Source organism: Ziziphus jujuba, chromosome 5, assembly GCF_031755915.1.
Source record: "Ziziphus jujuba cultivar Dongzao chromosome 5, ASM3175591v1".
In the NCBI taxonomy this organism is placed as follows: Eukaryota; Viridiplantae; Streptophyta; class Magnoliopsida; order Rosales; family Rhamnaceae; genus Ziziphus; species Ziziphus jujuba.
Window position 1 is genome coordinate 6,691,151 of NC_083383.1, and position 23,108 is coordinate 6,714,258.

Below are 23,108 nucleotides of genomic sequence, written 5' to 3' on the forward strand. Positions count from 1 at the left end.
TAGCTTAATTGGCTATGGCTTGGAAAGTAGTACGAGCCAAAAACACCTTCCAACTGCTTCCATTTTTGCTGGGGTTTTGACCTTTAAAATTAATATTCACAAGAAAAGCAAAAGACGCTCACTAACTCTCCATGTCATCCATCCATAATATCATGAACAAGATCACCATCTAACAATTTTATCAATCGAAAATGAATGTAAAAAAAAAAAAAAAAAAAAGAAAAAAAGAAAAAAAAAAGAAAGAAATTAATATATATATATATATATATATTCGAAAGCAGAGGAACAGCAAAGGAAAGAGAAGTGCCGTTTCACCTTTTTGAACTCTAACACACCCACTTTTATTAAATGAAGAATTTAAGGCTGTTGAAAGCCTCTCAACTAGATCCTTGTCTAGTTGGTGTCCGCATTAACTATTCTCCACCCACCTTCATTTTCCCAACTCACATATATAACTTTGTTATGGACTTATTCCCACCACACCATTTATTTTCCACCGTCATGGCTAATGAACGAGATCTCCTATCCACCGAAATCGTCAACCGTGGGATTGAATCCTCCGGTCCCAATGCCGGCTCTCTGACATTCTCCGTCAGAGTGCGACGTCGTTTGCCTGACTTCCTCCAGTCTGTGAACCTCAAGTATGTGAAGCTTGGTTACCACTATCTCATAAACCATGCCATATACTTGGCAACCATACCAGTCCTGGTTCTGGTTTTTAGTGCTGAGGTTGGGAGTCTGAGCAGGGAGGAGCTCTGGAGGAAGCTCTGGGAAGATGCGCGCTATGATCTTGCCACGGTGCTTGCTTTTTTCGGTGTCTTCGTCTTCACTTTATCCGTCTACTTCATGTCCCGTCCACGCTCTATTTACCTCATTGATTTTGCATGTTATCGCCCCATTGACGATTTCAAGGTGTCAAAATTTATTATTGTTATTAATTTTTTTTTTTTACAAAAAAATTTATTCATATGAATATATATACTACGTAAAAATTATATGAACAATATAATTATTAATAGTAAATAACAGGTATCGAAAGAGCAGTTCATAGAACTAGCGAAAAAATCGGGTAAGTTCGACGAGGGGAGTTTGGAATTCCAGAAGAGAATTCTTAACTCGTCCGGCATAGGCGACGAAACCTACATCCCAAAGTCGGTGATCATGTCGAACGACAATACTGCCACAATGAAAGAAGGTCGAGCGGAGGCGTCGACGGTGATGTTCGGTGCTCTGGACGAGCTCTTCGAGAAGACCCGGTTGCGTCCAAAGGACGTGGGTGTTCTAGTAGTCAACTGCAGCATCTTCAACCCGACGCCTTCATTGTCGGCTATGATCATAAACCATTACAAGATGAGAGGGAACATCCTGAGCTACAACTTGGGAGGGATGGGTTGCAGTGCTGGGATCATAGCCGTGGATTTGGCGAGAGATATGCTGCAAGCCAATCCTAACAACTATGCGGTGGTGGTGAGCACTGAGATGGTTGGTTATAATTGGTACCCTGGCAGTGACAGGTCTATGCTCATTCCTAACTGTTTCTTCCGCATGGGTTGCTCCGCCGTACTCCTCTCTAATCGCCGACGGGACTACCACCGTGCCAAGTACCGCCTTGAACACATTGTTCGCACCCATAAAGGTGCCGATGACCGTAGCTTCAGGTCTGGTTTTTCCTTCTGCTTCATTTATTCATCAAGCTTTTTAATTTCGTTCCTAATTGGAGTTAATGAATCAGTAGCAAATTTGGTTTTTATTTATTTATTTATGTGTTTTTAGTGAAACTCTGATCCTGAAAGTACCATTTAAACATTTCTGATTTAACAAATTTTTAGCTACTTCGGGTTTTGACTGGTCACTGGAACAGACTATCAAATAGGTTATGGACCTTATTTCAAAAAAGACACATAAACTGGTCCAATCCAACTATTATTGGTCACCAAAAAGAGCTTTAGAAATTTTGGGCCCTAGCCCAACAAGTCAAAATGGAAAAACTAGCTATAGATGGTCCATGGAGTACTTCCACTTATAATAATAATAAATAGGAGGCGGTTGGACTTGGACATTTCAGGCATGTGGAAATGTGCATCATGATAAATGGTGTACACCTAAAAGGACCACGTTGTATTGAAGAGGGCAAGATGGGGTTGTTGCCCAGTTCAATTCGAAACAAATTTAACCATTTATGTTATATCCACCCAATCAATGACATCAGGATGAGATTCAGGACCACTTAATTTTCATATTTCTTTTTAATATTTTTTTTAGCGTCTAAATTTCAGTGTTGGATTAATTGGTTCAATTGGACACAGGTGTGTGTACCAGGAGGAAGATGAACAAAGATTCAAAGGGCTAAAAGTGAGCAAAGATCTGGTGGAAATTGGAGGAGACGCTCTTAAAACAAACATAACCACATTAGGACCTCTTGTGCTACCATTCTCTGAGCAGCTTCTCTTCTTTGCAACACTGGTTTGGAGGCACTTGTCTGGAGGTACTGGAAATGGAGGTGAAGTCGGTGGTAATTCACAACCATCCCTCTCAGCTTCCAAGAAACCATACATTCCAGACTACAAGCTAGCATTCGAGCACTTCTGCGTGCACGCAGCGAGTAAGACTGTGCTGGATGAGCTGCAGAGAAACCTTGAGCTGAGCGATAGGAACATGGAGGCCTCCAGGATGACTCTTCACCGCTTTGGCAACACTTCAAGTAGCAGTATATGGTATGAATTGGCATATTTGGAAGCCAAAGAGAGGGTGAGAAGAGGGGATCGGGTTTGGCAATTGGCATTTGGGTCAGGGTTCAAGTGCAATAGCCTTGTTTGGAGGTCCATGCGCAGGGTTAGAAAGCCTTCCAGGAACAATCCGTGGCTCGATAGCATTGACAGATACCCATTGCCTCATCACTAAGGAAGCTTATTCTGGTCTTGTTTTATTATTAACTCCATCTCAAAACAATAGTATTGATGGGTGGACCTACATTTATATATATATATATATATAGGTATATGCTTAATTAGCTTTTCATTTAAATCTATGAATGGTCCTTGATTATATGTCTCTCTCTTAGTTCTCTTGGCCTACCTCCTTCCTCTGTCTTGTTTTATAATGTAAGAACGTTAATATAAAACTCAAGTTTGGCATGTGGATTCACCAAAAAAGTTTGGCATGTGGGCATCTTTAATTAATTTGTAGTCGCATTGCTTTCATAGGTTGTTCACATAATTGTGGGAGTTGGGTTTTGTTTGTCTACAGTTATTTTGAGAACTGCACTTTGGATCCAAATATACCTAATTTAAGGTGAACCATCTACATATACGGGGGCAAAATTAAAAAGGCCAATTCTCTTGCTATTTTTAGTTTCTTATTTATTTTTTTTTTTTGGTGAATAGTCGCTTGCTAAGTTCCATTATATGTATATAGGCGGACATATTAAAGAAAATAAGTGTTAATGGTTGGTCCCCTATTCTTGTGCATACCACACACTTAGAGCACGCCACAAGCACCTTTAATATTTCATTATGCACGTATTTGAGGTCCAACCCTCTTCACTATACCAACTACATCGAGCTCGCATTAAAAAAAAAAAATAAAAAAAAAAAAAAAATCAAAAGTTAGCCCTATATCAATCTCATACGCTTCTAAAGTCTGTTTTTTGGGTAATATATACACTTCTAGAGTCTTAGCACCAAAAACATAAAATAAAATAAAATAAAAAGTTTCTCATACTCATGATAGATCCAGCCCATCATGGTAGTATTGGACTTGATTCTTATAGTTAACAAAACCAGCCCATGAGACTTTTATTAGGCAGGTTCCCAATGGCCCATTCAACTAACTCTTTAGCATTGAACAGAAAATCTAGCACCTGCAGCTTGTCACTTGAAACCAATACGACAACCATGCTTCTGAAGCTTGTGGGTTGTGGGTAGTCATAGACATACTGCATAGACATAGCTTGAGAAGACTTGCAGTGCACCAAGCCTTAAACAAAACGGCAATGGAGCTCAGATCCTTTTAACTTGATTCTCTCAGTCAAAGATGATCACTGTTATGTTCTACTATTTTATATATACGTATGTACGTGGATGTTTTGCCAGATGCACTAAAATTATGTATTACATTGAATTAATTAACCGTTTCTCATCAACAAATACATATATATGATTTTAGTCTAATGGGCTACTTAAGTCCACCTTATAGTCAGCAAAATGTTTCTTCCCAGGCTAAGTAGCTGACATTCCTACCATTTCCACCACTCGACTGTTTTTTTTGTGTTTTTTGTTTTTAATAAAAATCCTTGCACGTTTAATGTTTCCATGGAAAATTATATATATATATATATATATATGCATTTGTTCTAAACTTTACGATGAAATTAATAAAACAATAAAAATTAATTTCCACTACATCTTTTTTATTGCAAAATAATGTTGGTACTCTTTTAAATTCTAGAGTTGTCAACTCCTTAGTTATCGCAACCGCTCAAGATTTTTATTTTTATTTTATTTTTTTTCATAATACCATTGATTAAAAGTACCACATGAACCAAGCAAGAGATTACCGAATAACAAACATTACCAAGAAAAAGATTACCGAATAACAGAAGGTTTTTATTTTTTTTATTTTTTTTTTTCCCGAAGAATACATTAAAAAGAAAAAAGTGTAAAAAGAAGCAGATCTATAGTAAACAACCTGCAGCTTATCTGACTAGCAACCAAATTAATTAAGATGATGTAGCTGGCCGCCGCCCAGTGTAAACTACATGAAAGCATTCACAATCTAAATTAGTGGGAACGCTTTCTCTACTCAAGTCTTGAATTTATAGACTGTTTATGAAATCTCCGCGTCATACTTCACCTCGGTCTGTTAGTTGTCCTGGCAGAGCTAGCTGTAATCTTGTTGCAACACTTATACAGTTGCAGTTTGTCAGAGGGAACAAAAATTATGTACAATTGTTGTACTGTTCATATAATTTTCAACCACTCATAAATGGACACTTCATTTGTAAATTTAATATCTATAACATTGTGTGTGATTATAAATAATTACATTTAAATGGAACATAATTAATAAATATGGTATGGAATTACATAGTACATAAGTTTTTCTCTTGTGTTTATAAAGCTGTAATCAGATAATTAACCTTGTGTTAAAAGTGCAGGTGCACTTGTACACAGGCCAGAGGCCATTGGCCCCCCCTCGTTTTTAATATTTTCCTTTTACATGGTAGATCTTCTAAGTCGACTTATAAAATTAAGAAACAGTAAGAAATCATTGGTGGCATTTGGCCATCTAATATAAACATATATTAAACTGAATTTAAATTAAAACACATAGAAAGTATATTTCCAAGTTGTTAAGTTTCTTATTTAAATAAATATAATAAATTTTAATTTTCGTTTTACTAATAGTTCGATCAATAATTGTGTATATATATATATATATATTATCATATTTTAATTTTATGTTAAAAATAAAGGTAAATATGTTTTACACTTGTTACTTAAATTGAGCTTTACTTCAAGTTTATGATTTTTTTTTTTTAACTCACATTAAATTTGAGAGTCAAAAATTTAATTTCTCCAAACTAAAATGTATTATTTTTTAAAAGTAAACTGAAAGGTATTAAAATATAATAAATCCTATATATATTTCTAAGTTTTTTAGCTTTTAAATTATTTCGTTTCTCAAATGTTTGTTCTGTTTCTATCTCTAATTACAAGTGACAGGAGATTTGTATATACATCTAGAGCTCTATTGTCTATTCGTTGTAATTCTGAAAGATTTTAGATAACTGAAATCTTCCTTTCCTTTTCTTTCTTTCATTTTCACATTTATCATTCATATATAAAATATATAATATATATGGTAATTCAATTTTTATATAGTGAAGATTTATGGAGATGGATTGTTAAGGATAATTATTTACAGTTGTTAGATTTACATGATTTTATGGTTATAAATAATTATCCTTTATAGTTTATTCTCATAAATTCCTCATGATATCAAATTCAAATAGTAACTTTTCCAATATTTATGTGATGAAATCCAATAATTAATTCATTATATAAATTTTTACATATACTTGCTTGTATGTTTTTCTCTCAGGTTCATACTTTGATTTAGTCATAATTACTCATTTTAGTAAAATTTTTATCAGTGCACAAAATAATTAAGAAATGAAAGAACTTTAAGAAAGCTTATTAAAACAAAATATATAGTTAGAGGGCTCTTGCTGTATTAATTAATTACGAGTTATCAGAAATTGATATCTTTTTGTTTCCTGCACAAATTTTTTAGTGTCTGTCACTCCTATATATGTGTGTGTATATGTATATACTTGATCATCAATTATGCATTAGCAAACAAAAAAGACTGAACCTGACCAAAAAAAAAAAAAAAAAAGAGAGAGACTGAAACTACCAAGTCTAAAAGATCTAAAAAATAAAATAAAATAAAATAAATTAAACAATTTTAAATTTTAATTTTCTCGTCAACTTTGACCAGAACAATTTAATCGTGTCCGTACATCCTTGAATATCTATAGTGAAGAAAAATCCCTCTTTATTTTCGGCTGTAGACTGTTCAAATTGAAAATTATAAAGTTCCAATGTCAATAAATAAATAAGTAAATAAAATCACATTTTCTTTTTGGTGAATAAGGACCAAAATCACATTTTCTTTTTGGTGAATAAGGACCAAAATCAGGTACTTTTTTTTTTTTTGAAAAAAAGGGACGAAAATCACATACGCGGTGCGCTGACTTATATATTAAATGCGACGAGTTTTACGACCCAAAATTATGCGCGCTTCTACCAAACATGTCTCAAGTCAATTACTTTTTTTTAAAAGTTTTTTATTATTTTTTTTACGGTAAAGGTCAAAACCTATTAAATAAATTTAGAAATCATGAAATTAAAAGGAAACACAGAGTAATGGGGAAATTAATGGCAAATATTGGTTGTTGAAGATTTTAATTAAGCTGGAATTGTCCTTGAAAATTCAATGACAGTGACAAGTTTGTCACCATCGTAGCTATTATGTTCGGTGAAAACAGATTTGTTCAAGAAATTTGTAAAACTTTAATATTGCTTGGCCAATATACTGAAAAAGAAAATAAATAATTTGGCTATGCCCGAAAGTATACAAATAATAGTTTTCATATTAAAAAAAAAAAGTTTGAATATTCCACTTTTCCGTACCATCCATCTACAAACTAGCAAGACGTGTTGAAATATCTTTTTTATTAAAAAGTTCAAACTTATAGTAGACAGATTTAAATTAGCTTTAATATACTTTTATAAGATGATGATCTCTCGGTGGCAATTAGATTTATTTATTTATTTTTGATATAATACCTAATTTTTAAAAAAGACACTAATCTGTGACCATGGGCTATCATATATATATATATATATATATAAATTTTATATGGTGTGGATGGTTAGCATATAAATGCATCCAAAATCGATATTTTTTTAATAAAATTATCGATTTTACTGTATATTTTATATATTAAAATTGATATTTTTATTTAAAAAATATCAATTTTGAATACGATTTATATGCAGATCGTCCATAATATAGAATTCACTATATGTATATATATATATATATATTATAAGAAATGGTATACGGTTTGTACCTCTCACATCCTCCTCACAGATTTAAAACAACTTACAACTAGAAATCTACGTTATTAGTCGGTTTTCAAACCCTTCTTTAGTTAGCGCAGATTATTCATCCTCCGCATATGTACATTTCCAAGTGCACCCATGGTTGTCTCTTTACATGCAACTTGCAAGAAAGTCTTGGTATAAGTTATACAACGCCCGTTCGAATAATAAGTCAATAATCACTATCACATAATTAGAAATAGCATTCATTAATTAAACATATGAACGAAAAGCAAAATCAAACTTCCAAAATAATTATTTCTCTACGTATTATTGGCTTATTATTGACATGCTGTTGCGATTATGGTCAAATTTTTTTCATCGTACATGCACATGATCTTTTTTTTTTTCCTCCAGTGAGTTGTCCATGTTTAATATTTTCTTGGAGCAGTAACATTGGTGGATTAAATTATATATCTATCCATTTCGATTTCTAGGGCGAGGTCATTGGTCACTGTAATAATAATAATAAAAAAATCTTACCAAGGAAAGAAAAAGATAAGTCTAAGAATATATTTTTCTTTTTTTTTTTACTAATAATTGTTAATTAATTTTACTATAAGTTTAATTAAGACATATTATGTATAATTTTTGTAGTAAAATATATTAAATATATTTAACTAGTTTGATATAGTAAAAGATTTATGAAAAAAAAACCATTTATAATTATCAATTCACATAGATTATATATATATATATATATACATATCTAATCAAATATAATTATTGTATCTTTTACAATTATTCTTCATAAATATTCTTTTATTTCAAAATTGATCTATTAAATGTTCTGTTGACAAGTCAACTTACTTATTATACACCCTGCTAGCATGAAATATTAGATTTTTGCTTTTAAAGTACGACGCAGGTTTGGAACTTTAGAATATAATTTCATCTGTTCATATATATATATATATATATACATATATACGTATTTATATATATATTATAGCTGAGAAGACGACAAGTACCTACCGGCCACAGCTGGCTGATTTCTTTCTCAGGGTTGGAAAAAAGTGAAAAAGTTAATCATATATATCCTTGTGGGCCGGCTGCTCTACATTTTTCTCATGAGCCAGTTGATCAACAACTAGCACAGTATTTTCCTCATGATCTCCATCTTTCTTTGAGAGACAGTAATTGATATATTTGTTGGTTTGTGAAATTAATTATTTTGGTAATATTTTATTAGGTGGTAAGAAATCTCATGGAAACAACAGCATTGTAAAATAAGCTGGCTCTTGCTCAGTTGCGCATCGATTTCAATTGCTTTCCCGGTGCGTGAATGGTGAGTGTATATGGACTATTACCCAAAATAAAAATAAAAAGTGAGTATATATGGACCCTACAAATCAGGAAAAGAAAAAATTATACAATCATTTTCTAATCTGCAGCAGAGCTAACAAAACCATCGAAATCATGAACTTCGTTCTATTTAAATGAGAAAATACTAGAAATTGCCCTGAAAATTACTGTGAAGCATCCCCCATCTTTGACACAGACTAAACTTGAAATGTACAACAAAAATGCCCAATCAAACTTGGAGCAACAAATCAATTTCAGCAAATAATATTTTGAAATTAAAGATTGTAGAATGCATATGCAATTAATCAAATTGACCTCTGCAGAGGGAATTGACTATATTGTGAAGCACCCCCCATTTTTTGATCCAGACTAAACTTGAAATGCACAACAAAATAAACCAAGCAAGCTTGCAGCAACAAATTAATTAGGCAAATAAAATTTTGAAACTAAAAATTGTAGAATGTATGTGCAATCGATCAAATTGACCTCTGCTGAGAGTTGACTAACTAATTAAATCGGATATTGGCAGTCGTTGGACAAGAACTTGGCTTCTTACATGTACCGATCAACTTTAATTATTAGTCCAACTCCAATAAGTATGATGTTTTTAAATCGTTCCAAATTCAAAACGACTTTTCCGTTAAGTTTCTTCCTCTCTACTTGGATGTTTCCTTACTTTACACGTTTGCTATATATTTTTAGTTAAAATTCACCGTATGGTACAGAATTTTATTTATTTATTTATTTTTCTTGGGTACGGTCAGACTCTTCATAACAAAAACGTGGAAACTCATATACTAAGCCACACCACGAAGTGACATGTGGCTGTTAGATGCCATGTCATGCAAGATCTGATCATCACAAAAATATGCTGATAACATGTAATTTATGTTGTAAAATATATATATATATATATATGTTCTAACATGTGAATATCTACAGTTTGTTAAAATACAGATAATGTGTATTTCTCATCTGATTACATATATAATAAGAAGTTTTAACTACATGTAATCCTATTAAATTATATATGATACTTTAACAAAATACTGATATCTACATAGTGAGACAAAATATATATATATATATATACACAAGATTTATAACAGATGTGGCTAATCATGATCATCTGATCATTATAATTATATGCTAAGAGTTCACCTATAATAGCCAAATTATATGTTTATATATAATACTCATTAACTTCTTCAATTTTGGCTTTTTAATAATTGAAATACTTGTTATGTATATATATATATATATATATAAATATATATACATATACAATTAGGTTTCTATCAAGATAAGATAATTTTAATATTAAGTTTTTGTTATTGGCTATTTGGATCAACTAATTATGATGTAAAATTAAAAAATGATCAAATTTAAATTTAATGATATACTAAAATCTTATTTAGAAAAAATAAATTCTGTAAAAGCTTAATGATCAATAAATATAATTTGATCATTTAGTTAATGCAGATTTTAGTTGAAGTTGAGCACATTAATACAGATTTAATTACATAATTAGAGATACATAGTTATTGGTCCTACGTGACAATAATTATTCAAAATCTGATCGAATACCCATTAATTACATCAATAAATATAAATAGCAATAAAAATAACTTATTATTTTTTAGTCATGGATTAATCATGTTTAGTGCTAAAATTTCCCTCCCAATTTTTTTGTTTTAAAAAAAGAATTTAGTGCATGATATAATATCGATGGATAGAGAGAAAGCAAGAGAAATTATAAAATTCTTGAAACAAAAGTTAATACCAATTAAACAAAGGAGAATACGTGGGACTGTCAGTGTCTCTTACAAGCTTAATGCGATGCTGTTATAATTATTAGGTCATGAATAAAAAGGGTTATATCTTTTAATTGGGTGCCATCTGTCAAGCCTTTTTTTTTTCTTTTTTCTTTTTTCTTTGTTCTTATGGTAACACACTTTCTAACAATATCATTAATTATAGGCATTTTAAAACTTTTCTTTTATGAGATAAAGCATTTTTTAAACTTCTGTGACACATCAAGATTGGGCTTATCAGCGTAAGTATAAAGATTTAATCATTAACCTACCAATATACACGAATATGCACCTGTATATGTATATAAATTAAGATTAGTACTTTGTACCTTTCTTTATAGCTATGGGAACGCAACCTTTCACACTAGTCTAATGCTAACTAATCTTATATTTTACTAATTAATTAATCATGTACGTACTTATATATATATATATATATATATAGGGAAATTGTTTGACAAGGTTTGCAGGGTCAACATTACATTTTAACTTCAAAGAATCGATCAACCTGAAGCTAGCATTGCCATTTTATCAGCACGCTCACACCATTTAATTTGTACCCTTCAATTAATTATTTATATATAACATTTTTTCATGATCACTTGCATTAAATCCATTTACAGAAGACAAACACAAATACATATGGCATGGCTAATATGACATTAGTTTACCTGAAAACAAGATAACTTAAATTTTACCATCTCGGTCTTCTCTCTCTTTCTCTGTATATAATACATGTGAAAGTACTAGGTCTCTAAAATGCCTTTTTGTTTGTTTATTTGTTTTATTTTTATTTTTATTTTTTGGGGTCATGAAGTACTTGTATTTGGTGACTGTGCATTAAAAAGATAAAATAGAAAAGTAGAGCATGTAGACTATTATTGAACCTACCAACAGCATAACAGGAAAAAGTAGTACATCATGCACCACATGAGTGTGAAGTTCTCTCTTGAAGTAGAAAAAGTCATCCTTCTCCACAACTATAAATAGGTCGCCAATCCTCCTTTTCTTAAGCATATCTTCTATACCCCCATTTCATAGTTTATAGCAAGAAAGCTTATATCCTAGCTTGAAACACTTTGCTCAATATGTTTACTGCTACCAACAGCCAAACTACCCACCCTCACCCTCAGTTAGTGTCCAAAGTAGGGATTATTGGAGCTGGTATTAGCGGAATTTCCGCTGCTAAACACCTCTCAACATATAATCCCGTCGTTTTCGAGGCTACCGATTCCATTGGTGGTGTTTGGAAACACTGTTGTTATCGCTGTACTACCCTCCAAACACCACGATGTAATTTCGAGTTTTCTGATTATCCTTGGCCAAACAGGGATGATCCAAGTTTTCCTTCTTACCAGGAAGTGTTGGATTATTTGCATGGTTATGCCAAACACTTTGATGTGTTGAAATACGTCAAGTTCAACTCAAAGGTGGTAGAAATTCGATATGTCGGTAATCCTTCTGATTCTGAAAACATGAATCAAAAACCCGGCGACTATGGCAGCCTCTTGAATGGAAATCCTGTTTGGGAAGTTGCAGTTCAAATGTCCACTGCCAGTACCGTTCAGGTAAACGGATGATATTATTCTTGTTGTTTTTTGGATATTAATGTTTTCATGCGTGCATTTAATTTTAACAAATTCCGGATACAGTGCATTTTCGCAAGATTACATCATGGTTACATGTAATATGCCCCTCAAAATTTGGATATCCAGATAATTTCTTCTATATAGCGAAGATATCTTTTAATTTTTCAAGTTGAAAAAACAAAATATATTCAATCATTTAAAGTATTTGATATGATGTGTAATTTAATAATTTTAAATAATAAAAAAGATATTTTCATTTGAAACTAATTGTATATGTGTATACGTATTTAAAATAGACAGCTTTTCCTTTTTCTTTGTTTGATTTATATATATGAAGTACTGATATTTATGGTCGCAAACAGTGGTACGCGTTTGAGTTTCTGGTGTTGTGCACTGGAAGGTACGGAGACATACCGACGCTGCCGTCGTATCCGAGCAACAGAGGTCCGGAAATATTTCATGGGAAGGTGTTGCACACCATGGATTACTCTAAACTCGATGAAAAAAGTGCTCGTTTACTTCTTGAAGGAAAGAAAGTTGCCATTATTGGCTACAAAAAGTCAGCCATTGATCTAGCTATGGAATGCTCACAAGCAAATCAAGGTACCCATATATACGTATTTTATACTTGTGTGTGTGTGTCTATATATAAGGACGGTCCACATATCAAAGTAAACACATTTTGATAAAAATATTGATTTTATCGTATATTTATATTTGTATACAATATATACAGTAAAATTAAAAAAAAATTTTCAAAAAAATCAAAAAATAATTTTAGTGTAATCCACACTATAAAATTACTATATATATATATATATATATATATATATATACACCTTCTTTTTTGTTATTTATTTATTATTTTTGGCTATGCCCCTGGCATCCCCCAACCCCCCCCCCCCCCCCCCCAAAGACTCGACCCAGCGTCCACTGCATATATATATATATATATATATATGTTACCCATATATATGTGCCTGTGATTGGGGGACTACAAAATTCTTAAACATAAAATATATCATTTTATGTGGAATTCCGATTTGAATCTCACACATATTTGTGTTTAGAGATTTTATAATCCGGATCCATGTGATCTTTTATATGTGTCTAAAAATATACCTATATAGCATGGGTCAATATGTGCTATAATTTAGTAGACTCGTTGACCAAATCAGAATAACAAGACTAATTATGAACTTTGACGTTGATTATTAACAAGAAGATGCGTGCTGATTGATTGTTGAAACTAAAGTCTTAATTTATACATAGCGAGGTTGTCAACTGGTTCGAACAGTACGTATAACCTGTGTCTTTGCTTATGGATTGCAAACTTCATTTGACAGGATCCTAATTCCATGTGATTACCTGGGGAGGCAACTATTTTTATAAGTTACCAAATAATGGGCCCATAATATATTTGCTATTGCTAATGGTAACGAACATATAATATTATATAATTTTAATTAAATTAAGATATTTTAATTTTATTAAAATATGGATACATGCCTATTTATTTATTTATTTATGTTAGGATATAAGTGTATATCCATATTTTAATAAAATCAAATTATACAAAAATACTATGGTGATTAGTGGTGGGCCACATATAGTTTTGTAATCACACACCAAACTTGGACCGCTCAATTGACAACTTCCCCATATTAGAAAAATCATAAATTATTATTATATGCCGCCTTTGCCATGTCGCTTTTTGTATGGTGTGGATGTATATATATTATGTGTAGATTTGTTTTGTTTTGTTTTTTTTTTTGTTTTTTTGTTTTTAATATATATATATATATATTTACTGGTATATATCTTTATCCCCTTATATAAGTTTTTGAAAAAATTAATGTATAACTTGGATGATTAATTAACGGCCAGGATATAAATATATATATATATATATATATAATTTTTATTTTTTTTTTGCATTTTTAAAGTCAAAATCATATATTATTATATAACAAAACAAACAGGAAGAGTTTTTTTTTTTTTTTTTTTTTTTTTGGTAATTTTGTTCTGGAGGATATGATTATTGAAATGGCTTTTAATTCACTTTTACTTCATTTCAATTAAGCAATGTTTTTTTATTTTTTTATTTTTTTGGGTGTAAATTTGAAGGTTCAAATGGCCAACCATGCACAATGGTGATAAGGACTTTACACTGGCTTGTTCCATCTTACCGGATATGGGGATTACCACTTTTCTTGTTTTATTCAACAAGGTCTTCTCAATTTCTCCATGAAAGGCCAAACCAAAGTTCCTTCGAAGAAATGCTAGGCACTCTTTTCTCACCTATGGTATCTTTTTCTCTATGCAATTATTACCAATATTACATATTAAATTATCTATCAAGCTTTTCTTTTTGCTTTTGTTCATTTCTAAATATAACTTGGTATTTGTTTTAATACCAGAGAATGGCAATTTCAAAGTTCATAGAGTCATATCTGTTGTGGAAACTTCCTCTAGAGAAATACAAACTAGTACCAAATCATCCATTTGAAGAGGACTATGCTTCTTGTCAAATGGCTATAGTTCCTGAACATTTCTTTGACGAGGCAAACAAGGGAAAAATATTATTCAAAAAAGCATCAAATTGGTGGTTTTGGTCTGGAGGAATTGAATTTGATGACCAAACCAAATTGGAAGCAGACGTTGTGATTCTTGCTACTGGTTACGACGGCAATAAAAAGCTCAAATCTATACTTCCTGAGCCTTTCAGAAGTTTGGTAGTTGACTCGACCGGGTCCATTCCCTTGTACAGGTAAATTAAATCCAAATAGTTAATTAATTTAATCAAGGCATGCATTAATAGTTAAGCATCTTAATTAGACAAAATAACTACATTATTAATTAAGTTGATCATCATGACACGTGTAGGGGCGTTATCCATCCATTAATTCCGAACATGGCATTTGTGGGTTACATAGAGAGTGTTTCCAACCTACACACAGCAGAGATAAGAAGCAAATGGCTTGCTAAACTTGCAGAGGATGCATTCAAGCTTCCCAGTGTGGATAACATGCTTGGACAAATTACCAGAGATATAAAAGCCATGAAGAGGACGACCCGATTCTACCAGGAAAAGCCCTGCATTTCCACATTTAGTATCAACCACATCGATGAGATGTGCAAGGAGATGGGGTTGAATCCTTGGAGGAAAAGTAACTGGTTTTCTGAAGCTTTTAGCCCTTATGGCAGCCACGATTATTATGAACAAGATAACTGAATGGATCTCTCAGAGAGAAATTATCTATCATATATAATCTTGAGAAGCCTAGGTAGCTAATTATACTATAAATTAAAAATAAGGACGTGTTATGCACGTGTATTATTATAGGATTATATTATATACAGTATAGGGATATATATATATGTCACAGGGAATGGGATGAGATGGTCCCTTTTTACCTTATTTATCAATAAAAACACAAAAAGTGGTTAGATATGTTACTTCGTTTCTATATATATGTTGTACTCAATTTCACATAAAATTGGAAAAGACTCTCTCGTTTATATGAAATGAATGACTAGTAAATAATATGGACCTCAAAATTGGAATATCTGTCAGTCCTCTTAAGCCTTGTATCCTTGCACATGATATAAGGGGCAAAAGCAATACCTCTTGCAATATCGCCCAGCTTTATTTATTTATTTATTTTCCGCTTGCTATGATTAAATTCTAAATCCTTTACTTAATTTTCATAAATTTCTTGGGCGGTCTAACAGTTAAAACCAAACAACGATAAAATTCACCGCGGTGCGATTATTAAGATCGTGTTAATTAAACCTGAAATAAAAAATGTTCCAGACCGACTTGCTCATATTTTCAGATGCACCTGCATTCAGGTCGTCTTCGAGGAGAGAGAGGGAGAGAGAAGCTAAGTTGATGAAATTTAATGCCCCAGAAACGTCAATTTGTCAAAAGGATATGCTCCAACAATTTTATACAGCATAGTTTTTTGCCAAAAAAAATATAAAAATGGTCTCTTGTCAAAGGGTATGCTTCAACAATTCAACAAGACAAAAACTGAAAAAAGGTTTTCTTCTTTCATTTATTTCTATTCCTATTTTGTCCTCTATTTAATAAAAAAAAAAACAAAACAAAGGGGCATCAAATTTAATTGAGTTAGCCAGAAAAGGCAGGTTTACATATGCACTCTACTTCTTGAATGATAAAGTTTATAATATTAAAAATTGTAATATATATGAAGCTGAAAAATGAGAAAAAAAGAGAGCATACTGCTTCTTTCCTCGTACATTATTCTCCTCAATGGCATGCTGCCTAATTTGACAAATTTGCAAGCCTTATATGTCTCAAAAAACAAAAAACAAAAAAGTTCTTTTAAAGAACTACCCAAAAAAAAAAAAAAAAAAAAAAAAAAAAAAAAACAGTACAGAGCCAAAGATTTGATTAACCAAAAAAAACAATGATCAATCCTTGTCATGCTCATGCTAACCACTCCCCATCCATACCTTCAAATTCTCCAATGTCCATGCTGTGTTTCACAAAATTACAATGGCTAAACACTGTCAGGAAAAAAGTCATAAACATTTAACTTTCATGCATATATATCAACGACTGGGCAAGCATTCAAAAAGAAACTCCTATTAAATACATACAAAAGTAAATCAAAGAAATAAACAAAGATTATTCTTGTGGGTTGGTCAAACTAATTTAGTTACACACATACGTAAAATCCATAATAATCTGACACAGTGACGCAGGCATCGTAGACGCCTACAATTTCTGCTTTACAAAATTTCCGCTTTGGCCAAGCTTCAAAACTTTGACAATTTTTTATACTTTTTCCGACTTCAGAACTCAAATATATATTTTGAAAAAAGAAAAAAAATGAAAAATGAAAATAAACTCTCCTAGAGTTGCTAGCTGCTATGGGATTAGAATAGCTTTCTTGGATAAATTTTCACAGAAAGGACAAAATAAAACCAACCCTTACAAAGAGATGGCATAAAAACAACAAAGCTGGAATTCCTAGTTCATTTTGGACCAAACAGATGGAAGATTGAAACATTTCCCATGGCACAAAATAAAGGCAAGAAAAAAGAAAAATATAATTTCCTAAATAATTTTTTTTATTATTTGCCTAAAGGGGAAAAACGGGGTACTGGGTTTGTATATTTCTCAAGTTTTGGATTTCTTACCAAGGCAAGGCAGGATTTTGGAAGTAGTCTTCAGGACAGTAATCATCAAAATGGTGTTGAAAACAGGTCTCATTTTCATTAGCACTCAACCAGGATGGAAATTCCATGACTTCATCAAATGGATGATACCCATAATCATCATCATCTTCAGACTTCATATTTGGACCCCCAAGTTCCATGGTATTTAAGAACTTGAACCACCATGCTGATGTGACCAAATTCATGGTGTCATTCCATTCCATCTGATGCTGTTCCCCTATTGATCTGATCTCAGCCATCTCTTCATCATCCATGGCTGCATGCAAACCTCCCCCACCACTAGTGGTTGTGGCACTTGACTCTAAACCATCACCCACAACAGGAGGCCCCACTTCCATCTGTATTGCTGCACCTGAACCTGAACCTGGAACTTCCTGATCAACAGCAGCACAAATAGTTGGGGAGGAAGATGAAGATGGGGACGAGACTGAGTTTGAAGTTGAGGTTGAGTAGAATGAAAGGTTGTTGTTGTTGTTGTTGCTGCTGCTGCTGCTATTGTGGTAAAGGCTAGTATCGATATTATTAAAATCATGGAAATTAAGGTTCAGGCCAAGGGTTTGATTTGGAAGTGTGAAATTCAAATTTTCAGCAACAGGAAGAGTAGTAATTGGGGAAGCAGACAAGGCAAAAGGATTTGGAGAAGGATGATGATGATGATGAGGAAAATTGGGGGTGTAGGACAGATTTTCTAGATAATTAGAGAAATTTGAAGTGGCTGATGGGTATATCCTAGGATTCCTTCTAGATTTCATCCTTCCAGATTCCTGCTCAGCACATGGGTTTTGAGCAGGTTGCATCGATGGCGATTGTGGTTGTTGTTGTTGTTGTCCTTGTTGTTGTTCACTGGCTTGTTTCATGGCTGCTCTGTGAAACTTGAGAGCTGTGACAATCTCTCTCCTTGCCTCAGCCATGTTCAAAAGCCTTTCTTGGTAAGGCCTGCTGGTGTGGAGTCTCCTCCTGACTTGTTTTTTGTGTTGTTGAGGTTGTTGGGTGTGCTGTGTATGTTGGTTTTGCTCTAAACCTCCACTAAATTTGGTTAAATTTTGGACAGGTATAGCATCTGCTTCGACAACACTACCGGAGTCTAGTTCTTTGGGATTCATGCTGTCTTTGGTTTTTGAAGAGGTAAGTTGTTTCACAAGGCTACGGATATAAGCACCAGAGAGATGAGGCTCTTCTTTGAGCTTACTGATTTTGTCTATTTCCATTTCCTTAATCTCATGCTTCGAAGGCCGACCCTGCCTCATCTCTCAAACACACCCTCTTTCTATGTTTTTTTCTTTCTCTCTTCAACTTATAAGCTGTGAGTGGAATGTAGAAAGGAGGTGGTGGGTTAGAAGAATCATGGGTTTTTCTATATTCTCAAGGACAAAGTACACAAAATGCAGAGAGGCAGAGGCTGATCCTTGGAAGTCCGGAGGACCTCATGGGTGTTATAAATAGCTGGGGACAGTCTAGGGTTTTTAAATATTTTTGGATTTTTCCCTGTTTTGGCAAACCAAATATGTTACCAGTTTTGTTACCCTTTTAAATGGGCAGTTAGGAGAGCTGACCTTTACTTTTTCTCCACTGTAATTTATCACCACCCCAAATTCTGCCTCCCTTGCATAAATAAATACCACCTTTTCTTTTCCAATGGAAAAGTTCCTCTACCTCAGTATATTAACCATCACCCCTCTCTCACTAGTTAATAAATCAGTTAAAAATAAAAAAATAAAAAATAAATAAAAAACTAATCAAGCTTGCAATCAACAATATATCAGTTAATATAAATAGTACTAATATAGTCATTTATATTGCCATTCAACTTAAATCATGTAATTCTGAACTCAGCAAACATACCATGTACACAAGAACAAAGGGAGACAATTTACTACCTAGGTTGATCAGCATTAAGTGGGTTTTAGATTGTTTAATTATATCGGACTAAGCAGTGATTAGTAAGACAGAGAGGGCAGTTTAGGGAAAGAAAAATTGACGGTATTCTGGTATATTGTCTGCAAGTACAATGGGACCAGGCTCAAAAAAGAAACGTCAGCAAAAGCCCTCAAAGACTGACAGAAGAATCTCCATTACTGTTGTAACCTTCTATTTTATTTATCAATTCTTAAGGAGAAAAAGAGAAAAAATCCAATTTTCTGTTTAACAAATTGCTGAACATGATTTGAGTCTGTTCATGAAACAGAGAACTTGGATCTTTTGTAAAGGCCTTTGCACATCATGTTAAAGACACACAAGTGCTCCATGCTATCCTCTCCCTCTTTTTCCCTTTGAAATTATTATTATTTTTATCACTTAGTTACTGTCTTTCTCTATCACTATTTTTTCACTCCGATTCTTTACTCTAATTGGAGGTGACAGAAGCATGGCTTCTGTGTCTTTTAGCAGAGTTTTCCAGGCAGTGAAAATAACGCCTGGAGAAAGACAAGTTATTACCTGTTTTTAAACACAGAAAACACTCCTACATCTTACCATTACTGTAAAATAAAAACTGTTGTTCAAACCCGTTCAGAGTTCCCCCATCAAAATATACATAAAAAAAATCAAAGATTCAAAGTCTACATCTAGTTAACACTGCATGGTGCACAAACAAAGAGAGCAATATAGCATTATTTATGTGATTCTATTTCAATTTAACACTCCACTCCAAAACTAATTACCCTGTGGTGTTAATCTAACAAGACACAGTTGAAAACTATAAAACTGTCCCTCAAATTAAAATGTGATTTGCCTCACAGTTTTAGGTTAACATTTTAATAAGAGTTAATAAAGATTATGAATTTCATTAAATAATTGGCATGTGGGATAAATATATATTACCTGAATGAGAGCAGAGCTTGTAAACCGGTCAATCTTCTAAGGAAAACCATCCAAGGTAAAACATAATGTTGCAGCCACCAATAAATCTGCCAATCTCAAGCTGCCATCAACACCTTTTCTTCTTATCATTTTTAACGCCTCAATTATTGAAAACATCCAATCCATTTCCAAGTGAACCAAATTGTCAGTTGTCACCAACAATAGAAAACCAATTCGGAGTCATTTGCAAAAATTCAACTTGCTAAAACAGAATTCCAAGTTATACAATGATTAAATTAACATGATTAAAGACGTCGAATAAAAATAAGACAGCGAAATTTATATAACTTTATACCAAAAAACAATTATATTATATGTCAGCAATGTGGAAGATTTAATATGGTAGAGATATATAACTAACTTAATAGGTCTATCCTCCACTGAATCATTACAGTTTGGACAACTCAAACATTATACTTCAGTCTAAAGCAGAAAAAGAGTTCATCCATTTGGCAGCAAAGCAATTCAGCAGCACAACACTTCAATTGGAAACTAGCCCTATTTTGTTGGTTCATCATAATTCCCAAATATTCTAGTAATTTGGCTGAATTTTCATTCCTAAACTAAGGAGAGGATGTTGTATTAAAATAATAATAATCAGAAGAAAAGGGCTTTAAAGCCTCATCCTTAGTTTGTATATATCCATCTATTTGCTATTTATAGCATCTGTCCGTTTATTACTTGATTAAGCTGGCAAACATACCTTTGACAACAATATACAAATTTTTTTAATGTTTGTTGGATTTATTGATATTCAGTGAATTCTTTACCTATTATGAAACGAAATTTTTAAAAAATAAAAAATGATAAAAAAAGAAAAAAAGAAAAAAAAAATAAAGAAAAAAAGTAAAAGAAATCCTAGCTCTAGCTTCCTAATCCAATTTCTTGCACCTTCTAAAACATCACTCAATTCACAGAAGTAAGCGTTTACCGCTATGTAAAATACAATCAGTTATAACAAAGTAAGCTTTTTTTTTTTCCTCTTCCTTTTTATTTTTATTTTTTTTCCCCTTTCCCCACATATATTAGTATAAAAACTCTCACAACTCAGTTAAACCATCCTCTCTCCTCACCACTAACTAAATAGGGATACTAATCCTATTTGTTACTTGATATTATCTTATTGCCCTCTGCCCAAGGAATACCAGTCTAAGATTCTGCCCACCTATTACAACTCCAAGACAACCGGATCACATACATTTTATTCACAAAAATGTACATAAATATAATATAATACTGTAAACAAAGAATAGAAAGGAAAGCTCTGGATTGGGCAGATAAAAAACCTACTATACTAACAATCACAATAAATATTAGGCAAGGTTTACATGAAAAAGGTAACAAACAGAAGAAAGATTATAACCCAAACAAATACAAGAGGCAGAGTTAAAAAAAAATTAAAAAATAAAAAATAAAAAAAAGCATTCAATTACATATGTTTAGAAAATAAGGTGATAAACATGTGAAAGGGGATATAAATGGAATTAACATGAATTTGGAATAAAATATTGATATTATATATGGAGTGCACATAATGAGAATTCATGAAAGAGAGAGAAGAAGAAGAAGAGGAAGAGAAAGAAAAACAGGCCTTTTCCTGCTGTCTTTGGATAACATCAAAGTAAGATGGATGAATGGATAGATATTGCAAATGGCTTTTTTTTTTTTTTTTTTTTTTAACTGAAAAATAAAAAAGAGAAAATTTTTCTGAAAAAAACCAAAAACCGAACCAGCCAAGCTTCCACCAATCGCTTGCGCACAGCAGGTGCAGGTGGCTTTGAAGATAAAATAAAAACAGATGGCTTTTGACGAATCACATTCACCCAACCCACCCACATCCAAAACCCAAACACAGCCCTCTCTTTCTCTCTCTCCCGTTGGATTCCATTCACACTATTACACTAAATCTCAGCTCTCACCTCAGCTGTTTTGAACTTTGAATTTGTGAAAAAATAAAATTTTATTTATTTATTTTTTTTTTTTAAAAAGCCTACCCTTTTGTTTACGTCTTTTATTTTTTTTCCTCTTTTTCACACTCAAAAAGAACACACTCGCACTTGCACATTTCATTCATTCATTCCACTTATCTTTCTCTGTTTCTCAGACTTTGCAGACCTGCTGGTCGTGCACTCTTCCCTCCCTCCCTCTACAATATGGGTCCCCCACCTCTTATTTGTTCTTTATTATAAAAATAAAAATAATGAAAATACTAAACAAACTCTAATTATATTTATCTGGATTACAAACATAATAATCAGGGCTGCAGCAATACTTAACCTCTACCTACCTATAAATGTCTGCACTTAACAATGTATTTGACACTCCATTAATACCATTATTAACGTTTTTCTTTTTTTCTTATTTTTTTTTCCTTTTTCATTGACTTTTTCTTTTTTTTCTGAATTGACTTTCTTTATGGTTGTTCCACCAAAACGTCAGATTTAGCACCAATTGAAAAAAAATTTCATGTTACGAAAATTAAAATTGAATTTTTTTTTTTTTTTTGGTGAAGAAAAAAATAGAATGAAAACAAGCAACATTTGATATTGTAGGAGAGTAATTATGGTGTTCATGTTGATGATGCCAAAAAATAAAAAATAAAAAAATAAAAAATTACAAATGCTTGAACAGTGGGGATGGAGAGGGTGGGACCGCCTGCG

General features: G+C 32.5%; 3 protein-coding genes across 6 annotated transcripts; 2 read left to right on the forward strand and 1 right to left on the reverse strand.

Moving 5' to 3' along the window:
- The first annotated feature begins 471 nt into the window (after positions 1–471).
- LOC107420173 (3-ketoacyl-CoA synthase 10) lies at positions 472–3,053 on the forward strand. Its single transcript, XM_016029071.4, has 3 exons — positions 472–912; positions 1,030–1,658; positions 2,307–3,053. The coding sequence occupies exons 1-3, from the start codon at positions 502–504 to the stop codon at positions 2,899–2,901; spliced, it is 1,635 nt and encodes a 544-aa protein (XP_015884557.3). The 5' UTR covers positions 472–501; the 3' UTR covers positions 2,902–3,053.
- Positions 3,054–11,796: 8,743 nt separating this feature from the next.
- On the forward strand, positions 11,797–15,947 carry LOC107420086 (probable flavin-containing monooxygenase 1). The gene is made up of 5 exons (XM_016028952.4): positions 11,797–12,357; positions 12,741–12,981; positions 14,506–14,684; positions 14,799–15,148; positions 15,265–15,947. The coding sequence occupies exons 1-5, from the start codon at positions 11,878–11,880 to the stop codon at positions 15,611–15,613; spliced, it is 1,599 nt and encodes a 532-aa protein (XP_015884438.1). The 5' UTR covers positions 11,797–11,877; the 3' UTR covers positions 15,614–15,947.
- Positions 15,948–16,603: 656 nt separating this feature from the next.
- Positions 16,604–22,545, reverse strand: LOC107420164 (uncharacterized). 4 transcript variants are annotated; one of them, XM_025074632.3, is made up of 3 exons: positions 20,410–22,545; positions 17,551–18,890; positions 16,604–16,907 (listed from the first exon to the last, which is right to left on the reverse strand). In XM_025074632.3, exons 2-3 carry the CDS (start codon positions 18,834–18,836, stop codon positions 16,835–16,837), a joined length of 1,359 nt encoding a protein of 452 aa, XP_024930400.3. In that variant the 5' UTR covers positions 18,837–18,890; positions 20,410–22,545; the 3' UTR covers positions 16,604–16,834. The 4 variants fall into 4 exon arrangements, with proteins under 4 accessions (XP_024930400.3, XP_024930399.3, XP_048331833.2 ...); XM_025074631.3 differs by having other exon boundaries at positions 17,551–19,272; positions 20,410–22,543; XM_048475876.2 differs by having other exon boundaries at positions 16,604–16,914; positions 17,551–19,272; positions 20,410–22,539.
- Positions 22,546–23,108: the final 563 nt, after the last annotated feature.